Source organism: Protomyctophum bolini, assembly GCF_963924005.1.
Source record: "Protomyctophum bolini genome assembly, chromosome: 24".
Classification (NCBI taxonomy): Eukaryota; Metazoa; Chordata; class Actinopteri; order Myctophiformes; family Myctophidae; genus Protomyctophum; species Protomyctophum bolini.
Window position 1 is genome coordinate 16,630,205 of NC_137885.1, and position 14,810 is coordinate 16,645,014.

The 14,810-nt window shown below is 43.6% G+C and overlaps 1 protein-coding gene across 1 annotated transcript in view; it reads right to left on the minus strand.

The window, feature by feature from the left end:
* Positions 1–14,599, minus strand: part of LOC308311672 (partitioning defective 3 homolog B-like) — a 201,851-nt gene extending 187,252 nt beyond the window's left edge. Inside the window, exons 1-2 of the mRNA XM_080758462.1 lie at positions 14,146–14,599; positions 2,622–2,723 (exon numbers count right to left, since the gene is read on the minus strand). Coding sequence (XP_080614588.1) covers positions 2,622–2,723; positions 14,146–14,265 — 222 coding nt within the window. The 5' untranslated portion in view covers positions 14,266–14,599. The remainder of the gene's footprint in view (positions 1–2,621; positions 2,724–14,145) is intronic.
* Positions 14,600–14,810: the final 211 nt, after the last annotated feature.

Genomic DNA, 14,810 nt, shown 5'->3' on the forward strand with positions numbered 1-14,810 from the left:
TAAAAGAAAATAGCTGTCGCAATGAGAACGTATTTTTTGTTGTTTTTTAACACACACACACACACACACACACACACACACACACACACACACACACACACACACACACACGGCCTATTCATGATTAAAGTCAGATGGCTCTTGAAAGACGTAATATACAATTTTAATGTTGGTGCTCTCACTTAATGTACGAATATGTATATTAAATCTCCCCAGTCCCATGCATATGGGAGTTACTTACATATTATGACACAATGGACAGTCTGTGGTGCGTGTGGAACGTTTCATGAGATTTCATGGTGGTAAAAGATAACGTTTTGAGAGGCTTCCGACTACAATAGCAATCATGGATAAGCCGATGCGTCGCAAAAATAAGAAATTATATTTTCCCATTATCAACTTCCTTTTTAGAAGAATGAATGGAATCAACATGAGAGGAACAAAGCACATGTCACCAAGGCTTAAATGTGGCTTAAAAGTGCTTAATGAAGAAATGAAAAGGGCATTAGTTTAATTATTTTCGATTCAGTCACCCCCCCTCCCCCCCCCCAAAAAAAAACAGTACCTTCCGTTCTTTACAAAAAGAACACGTGCAGCTTTGCAGGTTCGCATTTAATTGCTCCCAACGGAACTTCACAGATCCATTATTTACCGACATCTGCCCGTTCCCTTTCATCTCACAAAAGTCGACTGCGCTCGCTGGGTTTCGGTCCCGCCGGCTCGACCGCTGGTTATTACGTACAATGCAAGCGGAATATCGTTATCGCCGCTGTCAGGCAGAAACCTCATATCTCCAACTTTTTTTTAAATGCGTTTTTCATAAATGAATGCCCTACTTACACTGGCAGCCAAATCCAGCCTGAATCAGATCTGCGACACGTCCACATTGGAATCCGAATTTGTTTAAATTAGGGATGAGTCATTTTGGCCGATATCCATATCCAATATAATTAATTGCTGCGATAACCGATATTACCGATGTGGATATGATCTCATTCTGTATTGAAATATAATAATTTTGTCCATTCAGAAAAATCCATGTAACAGGGTGTCTGCACAGACTGCACTGCAGGCTTAGGCAAGTCAGATTGAACTTTAATACCTATATATTTAATATTGTGAGCTTGTAGATCTGTTCAAGCTGTTACTTTGGGCTTGTTTATCTGTAAAGACAGACCGATTAATCAGTATGATTGATTAATCGAACCAATGCCAATTATTCTAAAAACAACTCAAATCAGGCCGATACCTGTCGATTAATCTCCCATCACTAGTTTAAATAAGTCTAAACCCAAGTCACATGGAATCCGATTTTTGCCTGAGCCACATTCAGGTGGTTTCAAATCGGATTGAAATCTGATTGCAGGAGATAACCTGATTCGGATTCCATGTACTGTAAGTTGTTTGTGTTTAGACTTATTTAAACAAATCGGATTCCGATCTGCACAGATCTGCTTCAGGCTGGACTTGGCTGCCAGTCTGAACACACAGATCTGAGACGTATCACTTATCACTTGCAAACGCTGTGTGAACAGTCGGGATTTGACTGGATGTGACTGCAGTCTAAATGGGGCCCAACTCTGGGGGAGCCGGGATCCAACTGGGAACCATCCCATGCCATCCTGAGCCACAGCCCTAAAAGTCTATGCAGTAATGGTCTTTTTTCTTTTATTATTTCTTGAGGTATTAAAAACGTCCCCACAGGTTGAGAACCACTGCTGTAAAGTAACAGTTTTTGGACATACAAGGTTCCCAACTCGACAGCCACATATTATATATAACATTCCACTTCCATTTCATTTGAGCTTTCCTGCTGACTAAGTGTGTGTAATTCATCAGCGGTCTGGCGGAGGGACTCATGAATATGGATGAGAGAGAGCAGTTTATTAGCACATCTTAGGAGTGCTTTATGGGAAATTAAGGGAGGTGAAATGAAATTGGCTCTTTGTGGAAATTGGACTCTCTCTCTCGCTTTAGCTCGTGTGTGCACGCGCATGTGCACACGTGTGCATGCGCGTTGTGTGTGAACTTGAACTGTACATCAACTCGACACCTAGTTCCTGAAGTTACTGTAACGCAACCATAGTTTGTGAAAACTCTGCCGTGTTCACAGTGCAGTTTGTTTTCACAGAGACACAAATATGTCCCTAAAATGAGACGTTTCAGTGGAAACTGAAATGAACATGACAGCTCCATCTCACTCATCCATCTACGTCCTTCTGATCTGCTACAATGCTCAAGAGAAAGTGGAGGAGGAGAGTAGTGAGAGGAGAGGAGAGGAGAGTGAAAGGAGAGGACTAGAAAAGGAGATAGAAGGCGAAGATACTGTATACTGAAAGCAGATGAATCTAATCTGAATCCATCATCCATTCATCCTGCACTGATGCAAATAGTCTGCATGCTGCATCCTTAAGCCCTAACCACACCAAAGGGTCACCATGCAGCTCCTTGGGTCCAAACGGTTGCAAGGAGTTAAACGCTAAAATCACATTGAAAACCCATTTACATCACTGCATCTGTGAATCCATCATCCTTGAATACGTCATCCGTTCACCCATCATCTGGTCATCCATCATCCCTGAATCCCTCCATCCCTGAATCCAGCATCCATTCATCCATACCTTGTCTCTGTCGTCCACCAGTTCAGCCAGCAGGTCATCCATGTCCAGAATGCCTCCATCACAGTACTCCAAATGATGGGTCCTTACTGACCACTCCCCACGCTGCGTGCACACACACACACACACACACACACACACACACACACACACACGAGAGGGTATAAGTTAGTAAACTGCGGTATGTCCGGGAGTTTCAAAATGCCAACAGCCGAAAGCAGGACCCCTTAGTTGTGAGGCAGAGGATCCCTTAGCTGAAAGAGAGAGACATATGAAACAGGGACATGTTGCAGCCATAGATTGCATCACTGTCATCCCCAGGGTTTGTATGTGAATGTAATATGTATGTTTAATTTTCTTTTTTATACATTATCTAAATACGTGGCATTCGTGTTAATGTGGATTTTCAGACAGTTGTCAGATGAAAACAGTGGAAATAGCTGGTTTCCACTATTGTATTACACGATTGACGATTATGCGAAACATTTTGCTTTCATCTCGAATAATTTGCGAACCAACCATTATGTAAAAACTGTACTGTACACACATAAGCATCAAAAGTAGATGATCCGCAAGCTCGGAACGAGTTCAAGCTTGTGGATCTGCTACTTTTGCTTTGCTTATGTTTTGGACGTATGAGGTTTCCCCACGCCACACGACAGAGATCTATTTTTTTTCCACAAGGTGTTGTTTTGTTTGTTCACACGGACGGACACAAGAGCAGTGATGTCGTTGTGTACGGTTGAACCACAGCGGGTCCCTCACACACACACACAGACACACACACACACAGACACACACACACACACACACAAGGTTGTAAAGGTGACTAATGGAAGCCAAGTAGGAGACAGTGGGAGAGGTGAGAGTGGCTGAGAACACTCTGACCGGGGAACATTCCAAAAATATTTTACCATCACGGTGACGACACATATCGCAGCACGAGCATGTGACCGTGGTGGAGCTATATTTGACTGTTATTTCAGCCGTTTCCAACCCTTTCCAAGCCCACTACCCAGCAATCCGACCACTTCACCCATTTAGATGCATGTACTGTATTTTGTCATTTGTTTTCCTGTAAATCTCCTCTTCTGGGGGTGCCTGGCTCAAAACATTTTCAAATACACGTTAATTTGGGGGTCCCTTTGGTATGAAAGAGTTTCAGAACCACTAGTATGATTCCATCGGGGTAAGAAGACATCTTGTTTACAACAGGTCTACATTGAACACACCTGAATGCTTGTGTTACTTGCATGGTTGTGATGCCATAGAGTTGACAACTTCTGTCCACGGATGTACACGACAGCATAAACACCTGTCACATACTCAGAAGTTGACTCACTCACACTTCTTTCAGCGCAACGCTTCATTTGAATGATCAATCAATCGATTGTGTTGCGGCCCGGCTCAATGAAACAGATTTAGAACGCATTCAAACCGTGAAATCTGTGTCATCATCATACCCGGAAGTTAGAAAGCCTACTGTGTGCCAAACAACTATATTACATACAAACAGACAGGTCCTATCTGATTGCATTAACCCTGTAAAACCCAGATTAATTTATACTTGCAAAAAACAATTTTCAACCTTACTACTACTTTTTACTACTAGGACCAATGGCATTGCAATGAACATCAATGATGACGTTTAGGTGAAAAAATAACGTAAAAATTATAATAATAATAATGAATGAATGAATTCAAATATGTTAGTAGTAGTAATAGTATTGCAACGCTGGGTGTTACAGGGTTAAACAACGTTAAACTCACTTTGCCAGTGCCACTCACTTCATGCATGCGCATACCCTCAATTCTTGAAAGTATGAGAACTACTGATTCCTATCCATGGGTATTACAATGAAAACTAATTATTCATATTCATATTATTCATATTATCAATAAAATCGTAGTGCTTTTGCCGATTACTGCTCTTGGCCCACCATTAGGCCCGCAGTCTCAGCTTGGAAATCACTGTAGTCACCGAAATATGACATTGTTTTGTTTTGTTTCCGTTTTTCTATCACAGCAGCATCTGAAATCTGTCTGCCGTTTGCAGAACAAAAAAGCAACAGAGAAGTACAAACACAATGGCTCCTTCCGCTTTCTGACAGCCGATAAGCAAAGCGGGCCTTTTTGTGGTGGTCGCATTGTGAGCGACAAACCCAACCGGACTGTGGCTGACAATAAAATGTCTCAACTTCTGCAGAAACAGCACACCAAAAAATAAGCCTGAACAGGATTTAAAAACCCAGCGGAGAGTTTTCCAATTAAGCTCTCGTTCTCATAAATGCCATTGTCCAATTCACAGTAAAAAAAAAAGGAATTCCTTCGTGGCAACAAAAAGAAGTGCCTTTCACAAATCACAAGGCACTTCTAACAACGTGTGCGTTATCATTTCTAACAATGTGTGCGTAGGGGAAAATGCCCAATGAGGGTCCGCCTGCACCATTACACAATGTGCACACACACACGAGTGGACACTCAAGTAATGTACCAAATACACTTTTTACTTTATTTGAATGTTCATGAATTTTAATAAATTTGACTATAATTCTGAGATAACTTTACGATTTTCAATAATTTTACTTCTTTTCCACTACATCGCAGAGTGTCCTTTTTTACTGCACTACAATCATTAGAAAACTGTAGTTACAAGTCATGATTATTACTAATCATACAGTTAAGCCCCATATTTTACACTTAGGCCATTCCAAAAAATAGCAGATCCACAAGCTCCCAACGTGTCGCAAATGTGACTTGTTGGGAGTGGTAGCTCTGCTATTTTAGAAAAATACCTTTCTACTCAAATCTTTAATACAGAGCATTTTTTTAACTTGTAACAGAGTATTTCTACAGTAAATCGTAAGTACAAAATGGGAGTATTTCTTGATCTGCCACCGCTAGAAATGAGTTTGGCAGATGTCCAGGTCTATAGCATCACAGGGCCGTTTTCTTTTTTTTATTCTTTGCTCCGCCGCATTAAAAATGTGAATTACGGGCGGCACAAAAGAGGACGTCTGGCCTTCACAATGGCCCAGGTCTATTCCCTTAAAACAAAATGGTGTGGGGGAGAGGCTGGGATTTCAATCACGAGGAGAGAGAGAACTAAAATGGGGGGCCGAGATCTAATTTTCTTCACGAGCGGTGGGGACCGTGACAACCGATGGCAGCACTACTATTGCGGGGACCGGCGAGCGAGAAGTGTGCCATTATCTGTGACAACCTGGCCTACAGATGGAATGGAATTTCATTGTTTCCTTCTCTTTTTTTGAGCATGTGAAAGAAACAGTCTATGGGAATACGGCATGATGTATGGTTTGAGCACGACCGACAGAAGCATCTGTGTCATTTTAGAGTTTTACATTGGCTATTAAAAATTGAGGGGCGCTTTACCAACATCACATGACATCAATTTAACATCACAAAATAGCAGTTTATTGACAGAGGTTTTCCTCTGAGATGCATATGCCGATTTTCTCAGTGACAGACAAAACAAAGTACAAACAACATTAGACTCTGTCCATTGTCAAGACAAACATTAAACCTCTATATACTGTATAGGAGGGCTAGCGCCCAACAAAAATAGCATACTGTATGTTCGTATGTACACGGTCACAGTGTGTCACTTAACTTTGCGTTGCGACTTGCGAGCTTATACATCTGATATTTTTGAACAAGTTGAATTTGGCCATAGCCACTTGCCCAAAATGTGATGACCTCATCACATTTATGAAGACGGCTATGGGCTATTTATGACCGGGACATTATTACATTTATTGGCTTAGGAACGCAACAAAAAACACAAGCCTTTATGGGGTGTGAAATTGATAGAAAATACGTCATTTTGTGTGTGAACTATTCCTTAAAGTACCTTCAGAGCAAGTGCGAGAGGTTGCATATTTGCTACAGTATGTGTGTGTTATTTTTCTACGTTGTTGTCACAGTGTGTTAGTGACGTCTAAATCCAGCACCGCCAGCCAGCCGCTCAAACAGGCCCGGCTCCGCTGTGCCACGAGTTTCAGGCACTGTTGCCAGATTTTGCAAGAGAACACAAGCGGCCAGGCCAGGTATATGAAAACAAGCCCAAACTAAAGTGACTATAAGCCACACATTCTCAAAAGCACTTTAATCCTATACATCGGCTATTTGACAATAGCTGATCTACAAGCTCGCAACACGTCACAATTGTGACAAACCGTAGCCTGGAAACCAGACGGATCTGCCATTGAAAGAAAATAAATGGTCAGAATTGGTCTGGCAACGCTCAGTTGTGATTGGATTCCACTCCCTCCGAAGTAGTGAGGGACCAATCAGGGTACAGTATGAAAATATGGGGTTTATACCCAGAGCCATCTTTCCCAGGTGCCACAGAGAGATTCCAGACTAATATCTGCGTATTAGGCTTTAGGCCATATCAGGCTAAAACCACCAAAATGCAACATGAAAAAAAAAAAGCCCAAAAAGTCACTTATAATAAGCAGACCTGGTAACACTGGACTCGACGGGGCTCTGTCGACACCCTGAAAAACTGGTTGGACAAGAGAGACCCGCTCAACATTCCTCTCTGCCTGTGCAACAACTCCCAAACGGTCACTGCGTCACCGTCTGGCTCGTGCACGCATGCACACGGCCGTGCACATGCATGCCGTTTCGTGTAATGCGCGAGATACAAACAGCCAGGGAGTCGACGCGGTGGAGTAATTGGCTCTCTCGCCCGCAGTTGACATTACATCACACCAACTGGTGTTTCAACACCTGAGGTTTTCGGTGAGTCTTACTTTAATGTCAGGGGAGGCACATTTTCCTTGCTACAATTAAAAACACAGAAATGTCACCCGTGTGCTAATTGGACCGTTTTGTGTTTTTTGGGTGTTTTAAACTGTAGGCGAGAAAGGTTGACAGGAAGGTGCGATTCATAAAAAAGAAATATATATATCTGCGTTGTAGTGGGCTTGTAGATCGGCTAATTTTGGTGCACGCAAACGCCAATAAATCAGGCACAAGCAGGTATAGTGGCAGGTCAAAGTATCGAAGGCCTTAAACGAGGCCTGAAGTCAAGACAAAACATGAAAATGACACAAAAGGTGGAGAGAAAGAAAGCAAGACGACAGGGGGGTATTACTTCTCAAGTCACCCATCGTCAATCCGTGGTTAATTCCACCGTGTATCCACAGGGCCCGGTGGTATAACACTTTCCCAGGAATAGGGGGGGGATGCGAGTCAATAAGTCAACACCAGAGGAGAATGATAGCCTGACAGTTAGAAGGGTAAAAACCCCTGCAAATTACACCATTACGCCCAAGTCCCCCCCCCCTCCCCCTTCTCTCACCATTTGAAGAGATACCTCTTTCCCTCTCTCTCTCTACAAACATGACACCACTCAAGTGTGACAAAGCGCCCGGGCGATTATAGCGGAGCTGAATTCCGCGGGAAAATGGATGTAGAAGAGAAGGGGGGGGGGGGGGGGTGACAGTCCTGCTTTTTCTACACTTTGATCCCCCGGTTATTACACAGCTGTTATGAGAACGGTGTGCATGCGTGTCTGTGTGTGGAGGGGGGGGGGGGGGGGGATTAAGCTGCAAGACAAAGAAAAAAATAAGTGCTTAATGGATGTGCCAATCCCTCTTGAGGGTGGGAGAGAAAGAGACAGCTGTAATGAATAGGCTGTATGCATAGCAGCCATATACATTGGAAATTGCCGGCTGCACTAATACGTTTGGGGTGGCCCCAGTCTAGAGTTTGAACGGACAGCAGGGCTTAATTTAAGTTAAGGGAACGTCCACCAAAACAAAAAGTTGAGTCTTTTTAGCGATGTGATGAATGAATGTGATGAATGAATGAAATATGCATGGACGAAAGGGAGGAAACGACGACAGACAGTTGGCTTTGTTAGGACTCCTTGGTAAAGTAAACGTCTGTTTGTCCAGTGCACTTGTTGCTGCTCTTGTACCTCGAGACATGATACTAACTTGGAACTGTACACTTGTCTTGGCCACATTACTATCGTAGCGTTCCTCTTTATAAGGATAGATGACGGCTAAAGTTCTCTTTTTGGAGCGCCACAGGTCACTCCATTTTAATAACAATAAATCACACACACTAAACGCAGCCAACAAAACACTGATGCGCACCTCTTGCATCATCATTCAGTGACAGGCTTCAGTTCATGCAAGATCAATCTATCCCAGAGCCTACATTATTGTGAGCTCCTGTGGCGGGAGAGGCGGCCGCGAATAGGCCAGGTGGGGAAGAATCAACATACTGTATGGGGGTCATACCATAGACTGTAAAAATGGGACACAATGGCTCCCTTCTTGGCACTCAGCATCAAGGGTTGGATGGGGGGAAGGGGGGGTCAGATCAACTACAAATGATCCCAGAGTGCTGCACGGCTGCAGCTCACCAATCCAAGAGATGGAGAACAAATGTCACTGCGGCAATGTGTGACAAATAGGACTTTGACTTTGAACAAGGACCCATTCCTGTGACAAGCATGCATGCGGATGTAGTGGTCGTCCATCTGCATTCACACTCATTTTGACAGCAGGTTTGTTGACACTCTTTAGCTCGGGGACATTTGACACCGGACACTACTTGTCTAGACAAGTGGTTCTCAATCTGTGGGTCGGGACTCCCCACTACCAGGGGAGTCAGTAGGATACAACAGTAATGTGTGTGGGGGTGAATTAAGTGGCACAACAACAAAGATTGGGGAGAAAAGAGCGATAAAGAAATAATTGGCTGTGATGTGAGGGACAGCATTTATATCAGCCAGATGATGTCTTACGTTGTCATTTACGAACATTACAAGTCCATAGACTTGGCTACAACATGACTTAATTTCGGAAAGCCATGCATTGGAGGTGCTAGCAAACAAAACATTGTGTTGATGCTGATGCTTAGTTTTTTACAGTGTATTTTGAATGTTTGAAATGTGCTCTATAAAATAAAGATGACTTTGAACGCAATCTGCTGGCTGTGTGTGAACCTGCCGTGCAAACATACATGGGGGAGCCTGTCAGAGTTGTCTGCAACAGACACAGGCTACAGCAGTCTAGAGTTACTTACGTCTGATGTGTATTAGGTAACTTGCGTTGCTATTACCGCACCAGAAAGAGCCATTATACAAAGCGAGTAGATCATCGGGCTGAGTTGCAGCCACTCACGTGGGCAAACAAGGCCCGAGGCTGGAAGCGGACTAACCAGTAGAAGGGTTGAGTGTGGGACAGGCAGCCTGCAGTACCTGCATAGCAGGGCCTGAGAACAACCTAGACCTCACATTCACATGAAAGTCATGTGGAAAAAAAAACCTACACCCACAATGGGCTTTGATGAGAAATATTTATGGAATATATATTACATCGTAAAATATACCCAGGTTTAGTGATGCGTTGGAAGCTTGTACAGTCCATCTGCTATTTCTGCAATTTTGGAAAACGGTTTCCAAAATAGCATTTTCAACAAACTGATTGACAATTATGCAAAAATAATTGCGATTATCTCAAATAATTGTGATTTGATGATTATGTAATAATTGCGACAGGCCTAATTCTATGTACGCACGTACCTTGCTTATTGTAAGTCGCTCTGGATAAAGAGTCTGCTAAATGCCTATAGAATGGTAACTTGTCATTCAGCCCGTGGCAGAGCTCTGGCCCGTATTCCAAGGAGGATGGTATGGTAGCCATCCCTCCTGTCACCTATCCTAATCCCCCAGTCAGCCAGGGGACAAAGCCTGCTGTCCACCAGCTGAGGCTGACAAACATCAGCCGCTAAACGCCCACCTGCCCGCTCAGATACCAGGAGAGCTTCGACAGGCTGCTATTGTTGTGCACAGATGGACGGGTCTGTGTGCCACTTGTCACCGTGTGTGTGTCTCTCTCTCTCTCTCACACACACACACACACACACACACACACTTGAGGACATCAAGGTTTTCAGACAGCAATTGTATTAATGCATTTTCTTTTTAAATGTTTGCCATCTTTAACCCTAACCCTGCAGCAGAAAATAGCCCAAAATAGCCCACAATACAAGGTCACAACGTGCCGTGCTGTGAGCTTGTAAATCGGCTATTTTCATTGCACGCAAGCAAACTAAGTAGTCTCCATTTAGCCTTTAATCTAAACCTGAATATTTAAATTCCTACAATTGTAAACAACCATTTATATTCTGAGGACCATTAAAATTGTCCTCTGAATGTCTGTTTCTCACATTCCAACTATAGTGTGGGAGCATATGCATAGTAATTGTGTGTGCGACACACACACACACCCACCCACCCCCCCCCCCCCCTCGAGTTGGTAGGTACACTAATAATAGCCTAGACGTCAGTTGGAGAGAGAGGGCTGCAGTGTGTGTGTGTGTGTGTGTGCACCACATTGTGTGTGGTTTTTTAAACACAGATTAAATCACATTATGCCTCGACTTTGGACATTCAAAGCTACCATACAAACGATGGCCATTACGGAATTCAAAAAATTCTATAAATGGTGCTTTTCTATAGCGCCTTTCATTCACTCCACACATTCACACACACACACACACACACACACACACACACACACACACACGGACACACAGCAAATGGCAGAGGAAACCATGCAAGGAATGCTCATCGGGAGTAGTTCAGTGGGTGGGTTCAGTGTCTTGCTCAAGGACACTTCAACACAGAGATGCATGAAGTAGTCAGAAATTAGGACAGAACATCGCCGCTATGATCAATCTGCACGGAGGCAGTGCAGAACAGATGAGAAGGAAGAGAGTGACGGGGGGGAAAAAGTGTAAAAATACACGACAAAATTAATGTAATGTTTTTTGGTTTTTTTATGACCAAAATAAAACTGAACGTGAAGTCACGTGACTGGACGCCGGCGCTCCGCCATGACACTCCTCTGTGGCAAATCTTGCACCGTAAGTTCGATGAAATACATGGCAGTGGATGGAGCCGGCTGGACCAGCTCTAGAACAAACACCATTTATGAACCCTTAAGACCTTTGACATATTGGTTCAGGAATATAAAAGAAGACATATCACAGGTTGTTTTCTAATCACATGCTTTTCGATGTGCACACAGGGCTTGACACTAACGGTTGCCCCATTGCCCGGGGCAAGCAGAAAAAATGTTCGGGCAGGTGAAGGTTGCTACCGGGTTGCCCGATCGGGAAAGTGTGCATTTTGAGTGAACGCCGTAGTTTAGTTGGCTATAAACACAACATGGGATATATTGGTCTTGAACATGATCATTGCGCTCCGCCTCCGCGTCTTCCCCTGCTTTCTATCTCTCTCCCTGCCTCTCTCCCCAGCAACAAACCTCTTATTGTTAAAATAAAATATAGTATTTTCTATTTACATAACTTGATTGTTTACTGTAGCCTATTCCTGTGACTTATAGTTTTCATAGTTTTCAAAGTTTTCAACTGGGAAAGGAAACGTTTAAAGCTTGAAAGAAAGTAAACAGTAATGCAAATGTTACAATATATTTTGGGGGAAAGTGGCCATGAGCTGAGGGCGACTTGGCTATTCTGAGTGGCCAAAGAGCATTGATCACGCCTCCAGGTCTTTAGTTTACTCAAGTTAGGGAATAAGACCTGGTACTTATGACACGCAAAATACAGCCCTTAGTGTCAACCCCTGTGCACAGTATATCATTTTATTGAGGCATATACAGCATACATTAACAGCGGCAGGTATCGTTTCTGTCTCGGAGATATCGCGAGATTTGGTTGCCAGACAGGAAACCGTGAGTTACTTGAAATACTTGACACGTTCAGAAAAGTACTTTGTGCTCTTTAGATACCTCTATAAAATTACACAGGGTACACATCGAAAAGCAACACAGCAGACAATAATGTGTTATATGTCTTTTTTTATATTCCTGAACAGATTATATGACAAAGGTCTCAATGGTTCAGAAATAGTGTCCGGTCCAGCCGGCTCCATCCACTGCCATGTATGCCATGTAGTTCCAGAATTGCCACCGAGCCACCCATGATGAGCGTCATGGCGGCTGTTGTGATATACAACAGTTGTGTACTGAGAATTGCCAAGGATAGCAATGTACTTATATGTATGCACTGTCTGAACTGTAACATACTTTAGCTGTGTTAGAGCACGCTGAAGGCCGTGCTGCAGGCAGTGAATTGTGATGTCTAGGCTGTGACGTCATCAGAAGAGATTAACATGACACGGAGACATGGTCACATTAAATCGTTCACAAGGTTTATTACCCATACAGCAACATATATAGCTTTGATACTTCATGTCCTAATGACGTCACAGCCTAGACATCACAATTCACTGCCTGCAGCACGGCCTTCAGCGTGCTCTAACACAGCTAAAGTATGTTACAGTTCAGAGAGTGCATACATATAAGTACATTGCTATCCTACCAGTACCAATTCTCAGTACACAACTGTTGTATATCACAACAGCGGCGTCCAGTCACATGACCATGCACTTGTCCTTCCATCTGTTCCTTCCTAGCCGTAAACCAAGGAAGCTTTGAGAAGGAAAGGAAATGGTCACGTGACTGGGCTGTGCCATGACACTTTCATGGACACTTTCATGGGAGCAAAACTACACCCGGCAGTTCGGCAGAATGCACTGGAGTCAATGAGAGCTCAGTGACCAGCTCATGAACAAACACTATTTCTGACCTTTTGTAAAATAAGATGCTTCTGGCAAAAGCTTGGGAACCCACCGACAACCATGCAGCCCCCCCACCCCCCTCTCTTTCTCTCTCAGCCAAACATCTACTCTACTGTATCTACAACTCACACAGAGGGAATACTCCTTGGCCAAGAGAGAAACATTATTAGTCATGAGACATATAAACCACCTCCAAATCAACCATGATGACTAATGCACTGAATGTTGCACTGAATGTTACGCTCAAACACGTGACCCACACTTTACCTGTGTGATGATGCTGCCAGCCCACCGCCCATTGGCTGTTTCACAACTCCAAGAATGAATGGAATGTATCCCTAACATTGACTCACACTATTCCTTTGAAAACAAAACGCCTGCTGTTTCCGAGGCTATATTGTACTTGTAACTGTAACTGTATTCGTAACTCTTGAGAGTCAAACAAATGTAACCAAATGGACCCGTAAGGTTACGTTTGTTACTCTCAGTCAGTCAGTTACATTAAGCAGTCATTATTATCTTAAATAATGACTGGGGGGGGGGGGGGTTATTAGGGGTCTCCAGCTAAATGAAGAAGAGTTTGTAAACACTTAAACCCTCCACTAATTGGAAATAGCTAATGCTATCGCTGTGAGCTAGTAGATGTTATTGTTTGACTAATGTTGACATTGTCTCATGGGGCCCTCTGGCCCAAATGGGGGTCCACGACCAAAAACACATCAAATTGGGAGGTGCACTTCATATTAAAATGTTATAGAGGAGAAACACTGGACTTAAATGCATAAACACATACAAAAAACGCCTTCAAACGATACACATTCAAGATTTAGCAGTAAAAAAAAAAAAGGCGGGTTGTGTGTGTATGCATTTATTTACCTGTTCCACAACTTTGCGGTATCTGCGAGTGGCCTGGTCGATCAGGTCCCGCACGGTCCAGCCGGCTTTGCAGGGGACGACCACCGCTGTGTCCCCGAATGTCACCGTCACCTTCATCATGTCTCCGACGTGTCCCACACTGTCCGGTCTCTCTGGCCTGTCCTGTCCTGTAAGAAAAACACAAGTTCTCACGGAGGAAACCTTCTCTGTCGCTACACCTGTGTGTGTGTGCTGAGCGTTCTGTGGAAGCAACAGGTGTTCGTCTGTGGATGCAAATCACGGTCTGTGTCTCTCTTCCTCTATCTCTTACCGCGCGACTTTCTAACAAACTAAACAAACTGAGCGGCCGTGCATGTTTGTTGTTGGAGATATATTCATATCCGTCCGTAAAAAGCGTCCTTATAAGTCCGTCCTTTAAACGAGTAGTGATAACGACACAGTGCAGTTTGTGGTGGTGACATGACAGCCTCCTCTCTAAAAAAAAACACAGTGAAACACACACAGGAGGAAGAACCCGGAAGAGACTGGCTGGCTGTGGCTGCGTGCCCCTGGCTGCCTGTCACTCAATAAATCACACCCATAGATGCTGAGCTTCTTCAGGTGTATTGTTGTCACAACCATGTCATTGTGTCAGTGTGTGTGTCACTGACTCACCATCATATCAT